The sequence below is a fragment of the Artemia sp. Qi Xiang Cuo genome, chromosome 10, assembly GCF_049724085.1.
Source record: "Artemia sp. Qi Xiang Cuo chromosome 10, ASM4972408v1, whole genome shotgun sequence".
Lineage (NCBI taxonomy): Eukaryota > Metazoa > Arthropoda > Branchiopoda > Anostraca > Artemiidae > Artemia > Artemia sp. Qi Xiang Cuo.
In genome coordinates, this window is record NC_142803.1 from 37431127 (window position 1) to 37447648 (window position 16522).

The following is a 16522-nucleotide window of genomic DNA, read 5'->3' on the forward strand; positions in this document are numbered from 1 at the left end:
AGGTTTTTAGGGACAAGTGAAGGGGATATAAAAGGATACTTAAGTTGAAGAAGAGACGTTTTGAAGAACAAGAGAGCCAAAAATACGGGAGAAGTTTAGCGTGAATGATTCAACGGAGTTCTGGAAGTTAACTTGTAAATCAACAGAAAATGGAAGGTAGCCTGATTAAATTCCTCACACCGATACCTGTCCAGAATACTTAGAACAAAAATATATATAGTTATACACCGAAAAGGACGAAGAGAGAGCTGATGAGGAGATGGATAGCTTAGAAGAGACAGCCGATTTTGAGTTGGATTCAGAGGACGCTAAACTACTGGAGCCGGTTGGACAGGAGGAAATATGTCACGCCTTGAAAAGCATGAGAGGGAATTTAGCATCGGGCATCGACGGAGTTCCAACTAAGCTTTTAATATGGTCAAGAGCATGGAAACTGCCAGTGCTTGCATAGATATTTTCGGCAACTCTAAGTACATATCTATGGCTACAATATTGTCAGATATCGATCATTATCCCATTATTTAAGAAAGAAGAAAGAAACCTACACAAGAACTATAGAGGGATATGTTTAGGAAGTTCTATCAGTAAGTTATTTTGTAGAGTTCTGTCTAATAAGATGGATAAATGGTCGCATTATAAAGGTAGATTAATAGAATTTCAAGCAGGGTTAAGGGAAAATTATAGTACAATTGATCAAATATTTTGTTTTACAGGTTTTAGTTAGTAAATATACGAGGCATAGGAAAAATAGGCTATATACGGCGTTTTTGGACATTAGGGGAGCATTTGACGAAGTTTCAAGGAGTATGTTGAAAGGAGTGTTGGTGAAATTAGGATTACCAATTAGGTTAGTAGAAGTTATAATGAAAATGTATGAGGTGGTTAAAGTAGTAGTGAAGGTAGGTATTTCTTATTCTAGGCCAGTTTTAAGTAATGTAGGTCTCAAACAGGGATGCACTCTATCACCGCGTTTGTTTTCTCTTTTTATTAATGATATTGAGCAGTATTTTAGAAATAGAAATGTCCCTATGTTAAAATTAATGTCGCTGGAGCTGTTTTGTTTATTATTTGCAGATGACATGGTATTGCTTGCGAAATCGGCTCCGGATTTGCAAAAGATTTTAGAGATTTTGGATAGTTATCTGGAGAGTAAAAAATCAGTTGTAAATATTGATGAATCACTTATATTCGTTGTTGGAAAAGAAGAAAGGGAAAAGAATAAGTTTTATTTTAAAGGGAAAGAAATAAAAGAAAATAAGGATATTTTTTATTTGGGATGTAAGCTCGCAAGTTCAGGAAAATTGAGCGATCAGGTGCAAATAGCAAGTTGGAAGGGTCAGAAGCCTTCATCGGCACTATTGAAGCGCCCCCTTAGGCACCTATGACCAGCAGATATTAAGCAACAAAGGAGAGTTTTTGAGACAAAGGTAGGCCCAGTATTGAGTTACGGCGGGGATGTTTGGGGTTTTGAAAAAGGGGAAAAAATAAAGAGAATTTATTTAGGACGTTTCAGGAGACTTTTAGGGCTAAGCAGGAAACTTAGTAACCTGGTGCTAAAGGGTGATTTAGCATTGTTTTCATTAAGGGTAAAAAGATTGGTTGGAATGATAGGATACTGGGAAAAGGTGATTGGTTTACAGAATAATAGGTTAGTAAATGCAGCTTATCTGGAGGTGTTGCAGGATGGAAGGAAAAGTTCATGGGCTTCCCAGGTGAAATCAATCTTAAAAAGTTACGGGCTGTCAGGTGTTTGGAATGAAGGGAAGAGGATAGTACTGGTACTATAAAATGTAGCAAAATTAGTAAAGGGCGTGCTTGAAGATCAGGAGATTCAGAAATGGCAGTGTGAATTCGCATTCTCGGTGTCCCTCGGCGTTTACCGGCAATTGAAGGAGGTTTGTGGATATGATATTTAGTTTAAAGTGAGTTTAAATAGTGAAGAAATTAAGTAGTATATATCAGGGAGGCGTAATTTTCTAGCACTTGGAGAAAGGAGGAAATATTTAGGGAGGGTAAGGGTAAAGGACGGTCCTTACTCATCCCCTTTGTGCGGAGAAAATGGTAAGGATCTGCTTCACTTCATGGCCCTTTGTCCCGAATTACAGGATTTAAGGAAAGAATTATTTTTTGATAATGTGGGGACAAGCGAATGGTTGGTTTCAGTAATTGGATCAAACAATTATGGAACAATAACAATGATAGCAAATTAAACAATAGTTGGTATATCAAATAGAAAGAAATTTTTGTAAAGGGGATGGAGCGAGTAATGGAATTAGTGTTGTATTGTTGTAAGTTGTTTTCTTGTTTGTTATTTTTTGTACTCATGGCCCTTGATTGATGTAACATACATCTATCTATGTATGTTAGTTTAATGGTATTTTGTGCTTTATTATGTTTTTGTTTTGTTTTGTAATTTTGTGTTGTTTTTGTTATGTAGGCTACTATACTTTGCTATGAGTGTTATAATCATGTGCTATTATTTTGTGTGATTTTCCATTTTTTTTGCCATGGCCCAAAGCGGCTTTTATTGCAATAAATATCTATCTATCTATCTATCTATTGATCTCTTTTACCAGTCTTGTTGAAAATACTATATAGTCCTAATCAAGCACATCTAATACTCTTTCAAGACGCTTTGGTTGAACCAAGTAATGCAAGAAATTTAAAACCAAAATCTCTAAGGCCTGTGTCTAAGGCTCTCTAAGGCTCGGTTTGTGAGATTTCCTGTTCTAGCTGAAAAGTGTTGCCTCCAAAAAATGGACGTAGAATAGAAGTTGAAGACCTGTCAGTTGAGCAGTACTGGATAAAGAAATTTAGTCTGGAGACTCGCAGTGGCAAAATCAAGTATCCGGAATTGCGGAAGCGCATATCACTGATCTTCTCTTCACCTTTTAGCAATGTACCCAATGAGCGGTTGTTTAGTCCCCTGAAATTAATCAAAACAGACATCCGAAATAGTCTCGAGAATGTCACACTAGTCTCACTGGCTTCAAGACGAAGGCAAACACCAAGTACGATGAAGTGCTGGAGATGACACTTAAACTTTCTTATGTGTTCTAGGTATCTTTATCTGAAGTAAAAAAATAACAATTTGATGCTGCGCTGTGCAGCATCAAATGATGCAGTCATGTAGATTGTGTGAAAATGCAAAGCAAAATATCCCTTCTTTCTAGAGAGAAAAATGGGGAGAAATCAGACCTAAACATAGGGAATTCAAGGGAAAATTTATATAAAAATAAAGGAAATTGAAATCGAAAAGTGCAAGCACTGCTTTTCGGGCTGTATTTGGGATAGGTACCATCTGGGAAAGAATACTTTGCATTTATTTTGCTTTCTGGAGGGAGCCTTCTCCCTTCCCTGTGAGCGACCTTAGCTAAGGAGCACAGAATTACAATTAGTGAGACTATGGAGGAAGGATATTTTTAGGCTTCTTCGGAATCTTAATTTTTCAATGGTTCATCAGTATTTTGCTAGCTAATTTCAAAAACTACTCCCCCCCCCCTACTTGAAAAGATTCCGAGTAAATGTTGTAGGTTTACCTCATTATAACTGAACTGCGCTGAACTTGTGATTGGATTTCAAAATTCGCATTATATTCTTTCGGAAAAGGGCTCGCATGGTAAGCAAGCACTCTACCGTCTGATGCATGCTTCAGCGTTTTAAGATAATACTGATAAATTATCAAATCTTACATTTATGCGTTACAGTGAAATTATTTGGTAGCAACATTGAAGCTACAATTGCAACCTTGAGGGACTGTAAAGTTTAGCTTGGGAGTTTTTGAGGTGTATGTATTTTGTTGTTTTATGGCACAAAATGTCATAAATTTGCAAATTGCTGCGCCTTCATCTCTTTTATTAATAAAAAAAGCAATTATTTTTAATATTCATTACGGCTAGTCCTCTTAAGAAATTCTGCGGAAAAAATATAAACACAACAGTGCTACCTAGGCTAAAATTCAACTTCGGCAAGGTGGGGGGCTGTTAACCTTATGTATATTTTCAGCTATGGAAAACCCCATGGTCCACTCTTCTTACGATTAACTACCGTTTTCCATGTGTTTTAGCTCTTTTTCAAAATTAGAAGTGATGACTGGATGTGACCAGAAAGAAAAGTTTACCAACGACTACCATATCAGACTTACTTTGCAATAACTGGGATATTCAACTCCTTAGAAATGGCTCTAATGTAATCATCATGATTGTTTTGGTGAGATCTTTCCTCTTTCCTTCTGCCATGAACAGCTAGAGCCGAAACACCGCAGTTTTGAATCATTTTACATAGCTTCAAAGTTTCTTCAAGATCGTCAAGTATTCTAATCTTACAAGTGATGGGTTTCTTCACATTCTGGACTAGGGTTGATAAGATTTCTTGGATCTTTTCAGGTTGTCGCAAGAGGGCAGCCCCCATTCCTCCTTTGATTGAAAAATCCTTCGGACATCCCATGTTAACATCAATAGCTGCAACATCCGCTTCCCTATTAGCAAATAGTGTAGTTATATTTACTCTTTGAGACAAAGGAAAAGAAAGAAAAAAAGAGAGAAAGAGAGAGGGAGAGAGGGAGAGAGAGAGAGAGAGAGAGAGAGAGAGGAGAGAGGAGAGAGAGAAAGAGGAGAGAGAGAGAGAGAGAGAGAAAGAGACAGAGAGGAGAAAGATTTTTCAGTCGTGGAAACTACAGCCCAAAATTTTGCCTTTCTGTAGCCATTCATAGTAACCCAAACTCACTTCTTTTTAAGTCTCTGCCTAGTGAACGACAATGTTTATTGCTGCTTTGAATAGTCAATCTCAATTCTTAAACAAACACATGAAACCCCAGATCATACACAAAAGCTATAAATTAAAATATAGAATCAGAAATACTAAAGAAAACGCTCCACCAAGATGTTATGCTACATCTTACCTTTGGGACACGTCTTGCTGTGTTTAGTTATGAACAAGATATCAAACTTTGAGAAGACACAGAAGGAATCTAGTAAATGTAATAAACACATGCTATAACTTTGCTATAAGGAGCACCTCCAGGTTGTCGAAATGCCCAAACTGGTCTACGGATGTAAGCACCTTAACATGAGGCTAACTCACAAAAATGCTAAACAAAAAAATATTTTTTTATTAAAAAGGGCTAGTGCCCTTTTTAATGGTTGAAAGTGATTGGAGGGCAACTTACCACCCTCTCACGCCCACCTTTTCTCCAAACACATCCAATCAAAATTTCTAGACAGCCATTTTGTTCAACATAGTTGAAAGTTTTTGAAATTAGGTCTTTAAGGATGACCTACCCCTCCCCCCCCCCCACAGCCCACAGGGCAAGGGTTGTAATTTATGCTCTGGGGGCTTATAAGGTGTTTACAGAAAGATTTATTGCAGAAATATCAAAAGGGCTTATTTGATTAGAAATTGAAATGGCTAGTGCCCTTTTTAATAGTCGGAAGTATTTAGAGGGCAACATACCCCCCACTAGCGTCCGTCGTTTCCCCAAAAACGTACAATCAAAATTTTGATATAGCTATTTTTTTCAACGTAGTTTAAAGTTCTGGAAATTAGGTCTTTGAGGATGACAACCCCCCACAGCCCTCAGGGCAAGGATTGTAAGTAATACCCTGGAGGCATATGAGCTTTTTATAGAAAGAGTTGTCTTAGAAACTTCAAAAAGGGCTCATTCAATTGGAAATTGAAAGGGCTAGATCCCGTTTTAACAGTCGAAAGTGATTGAAGAACAACTAACCCCCCTCTCACACCCACCACCAAACGCATCCAATCAAAATTTTGAGATATTTATTTTGTTCAACGTAGTTGAAAGTTCTGGAAATTAGGTCTTTGAGGATGACAACTCTCCCCCCACAACCCTCAGGGCAAAGGTTGTAAGTTATGCCCTGGGGGCATATAAGGTTTTTATCGAAAGTTTGTCGTAGAAACTTCAAAAAGGGCTCATGTGATTAGAAATTGAAAGGGTTAGTGCCCTTTTTATTAGCCGAAACTGAATGGAGAGCAACTAACCCCCCTATCACGCCCACTATTTCCCCAAACACATTCAGTCCCAGTTTAGAGATAGCCATTTTGTTCAACGTAGTTGAAAGTTCTGGAAATTATGTATTTGAGGATGAAAAACCACCCAGAGCCCCAGGGCACAGTTTTTAAGTTATATCCTGGGGGTATATGAGGTTTTAATAGATAGCATTATCGTAGTAACTACAAAAAGGGCTCATTGAATTGGAAATTGAGAGGGCTAGTGCCCTTTTTAATAGTCGAAAGTGATTGGAGGGTAACTGACCCCCCTCTCACACCCACCGTTTCCCCAAACACATCCAATCAAAATTTTCAGATAGCCACTTTGTTCAACGTAGTTGAAAGTTCTGGAAATTAGGTCTTTGAGGATGACACTCCCCTCAGAGTCCTCAGGGTTAAGATTGTAAATTATTCCCTTGGGGCATATAAGTTTTTTATTGAAAGCTTTGTCGTAGAAACTTGATAAAGGGCTTATTCGATTGAAAATTCAAAGGGCTAGTGCCCTGATTAATAGTCTAAAGTTATTGAGGGCATTTAACCCCCCTCTCATGGTTATTTTGGGCATGTTTATTTTTTAATATAATTTAACTAAAACATGTTACAGTCAGCACAACTAAATTAAAACATTTCAGTGTTCAAACCTTTTTAATAGTCGTTAGTGATTGGAAGGCAACTAACGCCCCTCTCACGCCCACTATTTCCCCAAACACATCCAATCAAAATTTTGAGATAGACATTTTGTTCAACGTAGTTGAAAGTTCTGGAAATTAGGTCTTTGCCAGCGTTTTGATAGAAGCTTCAAAAAGGGCACATTTAACTGTGAAATGATAAGTTTAGTGCCCTTATTGATAATCAGAAGTGATCGGAAGACGTAGGCCCTCCCACACCTATCATATTCCAAAACATATTCAGCCACTGTTTTGATATGTACGATTGGTGGAATGTAGTTGAAAGGTCTGAAATTTACGTCTAACCCCCTCACAGCCCTCAGGGCTAAGGTTGTAAGTTCCCTGGGGACATATAATGTTTTATAGAAACTGTTGTCGTAAAAACTTGAAAAGGGCTCTTTCGATTGGAAATTGAGAGGGGATATTGCCCTTTTTAATAGTCAACGGAGGGAGAATCGGCTCCCCCTAAGCCCATCATTTACCCAAACATTTCCGATCAGCATTTTGATATGGCCATTTTGTTCAACATTGTTGAAAGGTCTGGAAATTATGTCTTTGAGGATGGATACCCTCCCCCGTAGCCCTCAGGACAAGGGTCGTAAGTTATACCCTTGGGGCACATAAAGTTTTTGTTGAAATTTTTGTTGTAGCTGCTTCAAAAAGAGCTCACTCGATTGGAAATTGAGAAACTAGTGCCTTTTTTATTAGTCAAACGTGATCAGACGGCAAATTTTTATACAGCCATTTTGTTCAGTCCTTCAGAAAGTTATGGGAATTGTAACATTGAAGTAAAAAAATCCCCCCAGCCCTAAGGGCAAGGGTTGTAAGTTATGCCCCCGGGACATATAGAAAGTGTGTAAGTTATGCCCCCGGGTTTTTGTAGAAAGTGTGGTCATATACACTTCAAAGGGGACTCATTGGATTGGTAATCAGACGCTCTAGTGCTCTTCTTAAGAGTCAAAGGGGTCAGAAAGCAGATACCAAACACACACACACACGTCATATTGTCCCGAAATGCGTCTAATAGAAATTTTGAGATAGCCATTTTATTCGAAATAGTCTAAATATCATATAACAAGGCTTTTGGGGTTGAAACAAACCCCAGAGATTAGGGGCAAGGGTTGTAAGCTATGCCCAGGGGCTATTTAAGTTTGTTATGGAAGGGATGGTTGTTTAATTTCAGAAGAGGCTCAGTCTTTCTCCCTGAAAAAGACTATCATAGGCAGCACAATCGCGCTGCCTAAGTAAAGAACGATGTTGGCACAATGTATTTTTTTTTTTTTTGGGTTTCCATACCAGGGCACTTCGTATCGAAGGAGTTGTCGTAGAAACTTCGAAAAGGGCTCATTCGATTGAAAAATATAGTGAGGAGTATAGTTTTTAATAGTTAAAAGTGATTGGAAGGCAACCAGCCCCCCCACAAGCCCATCATTTCCCAAAACACATCCAATCAAAACTTTAAGAGAGCCATTTTGTTCATCGTAGTTGATTTCAAGATAGAAAATATATTTTTGAGGACACTCCCCCATAACCCTCAGGGCAAGGGTTTTAAGTTATGCCCTGGGGGCATATGCAAACGATGATGGCACAATGTATTATTCATTTTTTTTTCCTTTAGAGCAGGACACTTAGTATCGAAGAAGTTGTCGTAGAAACTTCGAAAAGGGCTCATTCGATTGGAAAAAAAATGGCTTGTGCCCTTTTTAATAGTCGAAAGTGATTGGAAGGCGACTAACACCCCTTCCACGCCCACCATTACCCGAAACACATCCCATTAAAATTTTGAGATAGCCATTTTGTTCAGCGTAGTTGATTTCCAAATACAAATTATGTTTTTGAGTAGGACACTCCCTTACAGCTCTCAGAGCAGAGTTGTAAGTTATGCCCTGGGGCATATAAGGTTTTTATAGAAGTCATTGCCGTAGAAACTTCAAAACGGGCTCATCCAATTGGAGATAGAAAGGAATAGTGCTCTTCTTGATAGTTGAAAATAATCCAAGAGCAACAAACCCCCCTCTCCTGCCCTCCTTTTATCCAAAAACACATTTACTACACAATTTGATACAGTCATTTTAATAAACATAGTTTCAGCTCTGGCAATTAATTATTTCAGTAGGATAACCGCCAAACAGCACTCAGGGCAAGCGTTGCAAGTTATGCCCTGGGGGCATAAATGGTTTTTATAGAACACGTTATCGTAGAAACTTCAAAAAAGGGCTCATTCGATTGGAAATGAAATGACAAGTACCCTTTTTAACAGTCGAAAGTGATTGGAAGGCAACTAACACCCCTTCCACGCCCACCATTTCCCTAAACACAACCAATCAAAATTTTGAGATAGCCATTTTATTCAGCATAGTTGAAAGTTTTGGAATTTAGGTTTTTAAGGATGACAACCCCTCCCTTACAGCCCTCAGGGCAAGGGTTGTAAGTTATGCCCTGGGGGCATATAAGGATTTTATAGAAAGCGATGTTGTAGAAACTTCAAAAAGGGTTAATTCAATTGGAAATTGAAAGGGCTAGTGCCCTCCTTAATAGTCGAAAGTGATTGAAGGGCAACTAACCCCCCTTTCACGCGCACCATTTCCCCAAACATATCCAATAGAATAGATATTAATTAAAAAAAACTTTTTCCACAAAATAAGTTTTTCAAAGAAAAGTAAAGAACTCCATTAAACCAAAAATGACACCCAATACGGGCAGAAATTACAATAAATAACCGAGTCAAACTCAAAACGAGCAGAAATTAATATGCGTTGGGCTCAAAACCCCTGTGCCTTCCCAAGGCCAGAACTGAAAAAGATACAAATGAATGTGCATTGTCAGTTTAATATACATATACTGATATTTAGTAATCAAAATGCTAATATTATTTTATTTATTAAAGGTATAAAAGTAAAAACATTTCCTGTAAAGTGCAAATTATGTTCTGGCCTTGGGAAGGCACAGGGGTTTTGAGCCCAACTCAGGTTAATTTTTGCTCGCTTTGAGTTTGACTCGGTTATTTATTTATTGTAATTTCTGTTCGTTTTGGGTTTCATTTTTGCTCCTTTTTGGTTTAACGGAGTTCTTTACTTTTCTTTGAAAAACTTATTTTGTGGAATTTTTTTTTTAATTAGTCAATATAAAACGAACAGAAATTAAGAAAGAACGGTATAGAAAAATTCCCGGCTACCTCTTCCATGTTAAATATTTTTTGCTTGTCTGGCGAAAACAGACGCATAAAGGCATCAATTTTGGTTTCTATCTGTTCCCTTGATCTAGCAACATAATCTGAGTTTGTTATTTTATTATTATTTTTTTTTTACTGGGCTTTCTAAATTAGGCTTTTTCGTGTAAATTCCATTTCAACTTGTCTAAAAGAACGGTACATACAAGTTTAATAAAATTAACACGGACTTGTAGAGGATTTTGGAAGGAACAACTTGACTTTTAATTTTTTTTTTCCCTAATTAATTCAAAAAAGACATTTTCATAAGTTTATTTGTTTCTACTAAAATTTGTTACCATCAGTTTTATATTAGAAACTCCTGAACTGTTGCATATTTAGTTTCAGTAGGCGGGCATAAATATCTTCAGGTGATAAACGGTCAGGGTTTCAACTTGTATCGGCTGGCAAGTGAATGTTTCACATATTATGCAAATAGGAATGCTCCGTCAAATTAGGTTGCAGTCAAAGATTTTGAAAGAAGAGAAAGGCAATTAAAGAAGAACTTGGCCTAGTTAGTTCACAAAAGTGCTTTGTGCAATATGGTAAAGAAGCGTAATAAAAGAGGCATTGGCTTGGTGACTGTGCAGAAGCACAGGGAAAAACTAAAGCAAAAATACAAAAAGCTTGGAAGACGACGACTTGCAAACATTTACTCGACTTGAAGGAAACATCTCTTCAAGAAGAGCCTGCAGCAGAACTCCCAAGACTGAAACTCTTAGGAAGTTGTTCAGATGAATTAAATAGATTTAGACTGATAAACAAAGCAACACGGGCAACGGAGGAGAGGGCAAATACACATTTTATGTTCAAGTTTATTTAATCATTTTCTTTCTTCTTAAACTCTATTCCACTAGACTTTCAAATTAAAACACACTGAATTTACCTTAGGAAGAAGCATGTGACTTATGAACCTTCAATTTTGATCGTACTTGGTCCCTAGTAGAAAAATACAACTCTAATTCATTCTATTCTGTCGAGTAAATCTTGAAAAAAAACTAGACTTTGATCTGTGAGCCTCTACTTAGTCACTGGCAGATCCAGGGATGCCCTCCCCCAACATTTTCCTGGTACCAATTTGGTCAATTATTGGCACTCTTGTCACATTACCCCCAACCCCAAGATTCTGCTCTAGATCCTCCCCTGTATTTAGTGATATTTCTGCAAACAGAAACACCATAATTATACGGGCAAATGAAATACTTAATCACGGTTTATGCAATATAGTTTTTTTACTTTTGCTTTACATATTTTAGTGCATAATTTTGCATAATATTTTACCGATAGATGCAGAGGACTCTATAAAATTTTTGACAAGAAAGTTGAAAAAATGAGGGGGGGGGGTATTGAAGTTTCAAAACTTATAACCCTTTACTATGTATTCCACTTAGTCCTAGTAGAAAAAATGTTTGATAATGCGGGATAAATACAGGAAAATGCTACCAAAGCTAGAAAGATTCTTCTTTGAGGCCCTTCTGCCAGAAATAGTTGATGGTAGGATTCCAAGAAGCATGTACATTCGGGAACCATTCCTTTGAAGCAATTAACTTAGTTTCGAATAGATATATTAAGTTTTATTCAACGTATCTCCACAATTCTTACTGTTTTATCATTATAGTTCGTTTACCTAAGGTTTCAGCATAAGTGAGGAAGCAGCTGTTTTACCTATTTTTTCTTATTGTTTTATTAAGATTGTTGTTACAAGATGTTGTCGTTTACAAAGATGAGTTCCTTATCTTTTTTTTGTATTTGTCATGTTCATTTCTATTTCGCAGGATTTGGAACCTTTTTAAAATCAACAGATCGATCCTATAGTTGGACTTTTACGTTATCATTGGGCAAATAGGGAGACAGTAGTTGTATTGGACAACATTTTTTGCTCTTTTGGAGGGAGAAGGGATGCAGATGAAGAAATATACTCTGTTTGGTCTTTTCAGTTATTTATTTCACTTCTTTGTATGGCTTAATTTTTGAAACAATACTTTACGCTGCAGTTCAGTACACTTTTTCTAATGATTAATATAACTATTAAAAGGGAATATCATATGCATATACATTCAAGGGATCAGTCTTTCACACAAATACAGGGCTCCTGAAAGGGGGAGAGGGTACCAGGAGGTCATGTACCATATCAAGAGACGTTGACAGTACTAGTAGAAGAGTTGGTATTAGTAGTAGCAATAACAGTAGTAGCAATAGCACTAGTAGTAGCAGCAGTAGAAACAGTTGCAGCATGTACATAGTGCTCTTGAGTAAGTCAAACCTCCCCCTCAACATATTCTATAAGTGTTCAATTTAATACACGACACCGGCCCGATGATATTACTGATAGGCTCCTTTAACAGCTTGAATACAAATAGTGTGTTTTGATTTGGATCAATTTTTTTTCTCAATATTTCCTAAAACTTTCCCCGTAACACCTTCATACCACCGTAATACCGTAATAGCCTAAGTAGTAGCAGTAGGAGTATTATTAGCAGTAACGACAATAGGAGTGGTCGTACACTCCAAAAAATAAATTGGATTTCCGACTAATTTTGCTGGAATTTAAACCGGTCAAAAAAAGACCCAATTTTTTCGTTGAAATTTTGATTCGAGTTTGACGTCCATCAAATTTTTGAAATTACTAAGATTGATGTAGTTTTCAGCAGAAAAAAATGTAATTCCGAACGAAAATAGACTTCATTAATCTATATTGTTTGGATTTGTATGCTAGATCAAATTTTCCTGAATATCATATTGAATTTGACTAAGGTGAAATTTGAAGTAGTAATCAAATCAAATCAAAGGTTGGAATTACGACAGAAAAAAAGAAGCTAAATGTCTTTTTGAGTAAAAGAAAGAGTATAAAATTTGGGTTGATAGAGTTCAATAAAGTTTAATTTACACGTCTACAAAGTGCTTACACAAAAATTGTCTACAAATATTATATTTGCATAAAACTTTTACAGGCAATTTTGTTTCGTAATACATTTCTTTTGTGATTTTTCTTAGCTAGAAAATTTGTGAAGCTGCTACCCTATTTTTAAAAATACTAATGCTCAACATACGTTACCCTCTATATCTAATGTTTTTCCATACCAAGAACCCTTGTGTGATTTTTGTGGATAAACATAACAAAAAATTTTTGTTGAATCTCAAACAATTTTTTTTTACAGTGTAGTTGTATGTAAGCGTTGCCTTTATATCAGTTGAACATCCCCCTCATCATGCCCTGAAATTTTCAACCTAAAAGCCTAATAGCCAAGTGAACTTCGTAGCAAACTTTGACATTTTAGTTTTTACCCTGATCCTTAGTATGAAAGAGGATAAACATAATAACTAGGTTCCGTTTGAGGACGTTTACAGAATTTTACCTCAGGAGACAGTAACATTTCGTGGGAGGCAAAGATTTCAAGAAGGCCAAGAATGGAAAGAACTTGTGCCCTTGGAAAGGAACGATTCTTCTAATTCATGATCATTCATAAAGCATGTTTTTGCTGAACACTTATATTTACTCAAATGTTTTCCCAAAACTAACTCTGTTGGGATACTTTCAGCTGTGGAATGCTTGTGTACCCCTATTTTTGACATTATTTTTGACAGAGTTAAATTGGAAGCAAATCTAAAAATTCAATATATAAATTTTTTAAGCGTAATTAGAATTTTGCTGGTAAAGTGTTTAGAATCAAAGAAAGGATGAAATGCAATGTATCTATATCTTTTTTTCATACCATAATGAAAAATTAATACTAACAAAGTATTCTTTTTCTTTTACGTTATTAACATTTTTTTTCTATTTGATCATGCTATGTAGGGAAAGAGGTGTAAAATGTGTTTTGCGCAGTATGTTTTGTTACGACCTAATGATATACGTATTTTTATTTCTATAGGGTGTCTTGTTTCTCGTCACTCACTGTGATCAGTTTTTGTGTACCAGGATAAATTATTTTATAAATTATTTTGTTACGACCTAATGATATACGTATTTTTATTTCTATAAGGTGTGTCGTTTCTCTCCACTCACTTTGATCAGTTTTTGTGTACCAGGATAAATTATTTTATCATAATTTAATTAGCCCTGTTTAAATTTTGTGTAGAAATGAAGAAATTGCTGGCTGTTTTCAATAAAAGTTTCTGAAACGCAATATAAGTAAAGAGCAATAAAGTTTCAATTTATTAATCCTTTTCGGCATGGAAGGAGTTGTTGTAGAAACTTTGGAACGTGCTCACTCAGGTGAAAATTGAAAGTTTTAGTGCTTTTTATAAGAATCAAAGGGATTGATGCCAACCCGTTACCCTCCCAAGCCCTTTTTCGGTGCCCTTCTCCCGAAGACATTTGATCAAAATTAGCCATTTTGTTCAAAATGGTCAAAACGTCATGAAGTTTCACCGCAATATCTTCATCATTTGTTTTCGTTATACCCAGGATATAGCCCTCCCCCCTCCTCACTCATAAATACTACATAGAAACAATCGATAAATTGCATAAGTTTTCATTCTTGCCTCAGGGTTTGTTTGGGTCGAGGCAGAACAGATATATAAGACTAAGTTGTGAGGTTTTTAGCCCCCTTCCCCTCAATTACTTTCCAACATCCCTTTCAACAAGCCCTGAAAGTTTCACCTTAATACCCTCGGCTCTTCTAAGGATATTTCTGATAGAAATTTTTAACAACCCTCATGCAAATAATATGCTCTGGTGTTGATCAAAAACTTGTTTTAAATTACCTGAAAGCAGTCGCAATTGGAATTGGTCATAGTCGCAAGCAGTTGCAGTCAAATTAATGAATGGTCGCAGCCGTTGCAGAAGTAGCAGCAGTAGGGGGCATGAAAGTTTCAAGTTAAAACCCTTAGCTATTCCTAAGGTATTACATATACGCCTTTTTTATAACCCATTTGTCAATAGTGTTCTTTGATTTAGTTAAAAAATACCCCTTAACATTCACTAGCGTTTCGCATTGACACCCTTAGTCTTTTGAAACACATGTGATTTGAAACATTCCCTCCTTTCTTAGTGATAAATCCTGTGTCTAAACAGTCGAAAAATTGCCTAATTTTAAATTGCCAAATAACTTGCCCCAAATAATCGTATTCTTTATTGTCAATATTTTATCAATCATCCTTACGTTTTTTTCCCTAGATAGTTATTTTTAAATTTTATTCCTCCTTCTATATAACCAGGATGCACACAGGGGATTTTCATTTAGATCGAGATGCCCCTAAGCATCCAATGAAGTTTCACATTTAGACCAGTACTCTTTTGTGACACAACCAGGTTAGAACATTTTTCCCTTTCCTAATGACAAATCCTGTGTAAACAATCAAAAAATTGCATAGTCTATAAATTGTCAAATAATTTACCCTAAATAATATGGGCACCGGCAGGGGGGCCATGTCCCCCCCCTTGGAAATTTGGCACTACAAAGTAATTATAAGGAAACTGCCTGCCATTGGCTGCCTGCCAATAGATTGTGATTCTTAATAAGGAAAATACAAGTTCTAATTTGTGACTGAGTGACCCTTTTCTAATCTTTATGAAACATTTTTGCTATATAATTTGGCTCAAGCAACAACAAAAAAAATCAAAGTCTTTACAGTAACAAATGGTAAGTAAATGTAGATCCTTGTAAACAGCAAAAGTATAAGAGCCTAACTATTGATAACATTAAATCACAGAATGAACTTTTTATGGTGATCCTAAATATTTATTTGTTAATTAGTAGTTAGTGCAGTTATTAGTACACAAGAAAGTTCGTATGATGATAGTAAACAACTTAATAAGGGGTAATTTCGGTAAAAATGTGCCGTCAACTTTTGCTCGCATTGCAAGAGTACCCATGAGCTGATATACTAAGCCACCATAATCAGAAATTTGTCCCCTAAACGAAATGCTGGGAAGGTTTTCCCCCTGAACGGATACGTTTTTTGTCTTTTCCAGGAGTGATTGTACTTACCTAGCTGCCACTTTGAAAATGATTTAATTTTCTATGGTTATGAAGTATAAAGGTGTCAAATATATCGGTTTTTGGTATTCAAAATTAAATCAAAAATATTTAATAGAATTTTTTTTACTTGATTGTCTTAATCTTAGTTTTAACGTTTTACTTTGACCAAACTACTTTGATAATGCGTTACTTTTTATAAACACTGAGTAGTCTAAAGGCATTATACATTTTGGTGTTGGATCCAAATTCAAAACTGTAGATATTGTTAAAAAAGAACAGACATCTGGGAGTTTATATCTTGGTTTTTGTAAGTAGGCTATTTTTTCTCTATTGTTTTATAATTACTTACTTTTCTCATTTTTAAATACTTTTACTTTAATTGACATACTTTTTCCATTGCCTTTAGAAAAATGTTTGTCTCTAAGCATCACTAAATACGAAAAAAAACAAGATTCTTCGACTGAAAGTAAGGAGCAACATTAAAACATAAAACATTTTGAAGATTGGAGCTTGAAACCTCTATCGTAGTGTTCTCTGATTTTTTTAATAAAGGGATTTTCCATAAGATCGCTCCCATTTCTGGGGGTGTTCCCCTTTTTTCAGAAACTAGGCCAATTTTCTCAAATTCTTAGTTGTGGGTGGGTAAAAATAAACTGAAATAATTTTATATATTTAGAATCAGCATAAAAAGCCAATACTGTCGGTCTAGCAATTGT

General features: G+C 36.1%; 1 protein-coding gene across 1 annotated transcript in view; it reads right to left on the reverse strand.

Annotated features, from left to right (window-relative positions):
• Positions 1–16522, reverse strand: part of Dus2 (Dihydrouridine synthase 2) — a 100636-nt gene that overhangs the window by 66983 nt on the left and 17131 nt on the right. Inside the window, exon 4 of the mRNA XM_089096226.1 lies at positions 4145–4477. Within this exon, the coding sequence (XP_088952352.1) occupies positions 4145–4477 (333 nt within the window). The remainder of the gene's footprint in view (positions 1–4144; positions 4478–16522) is intronic.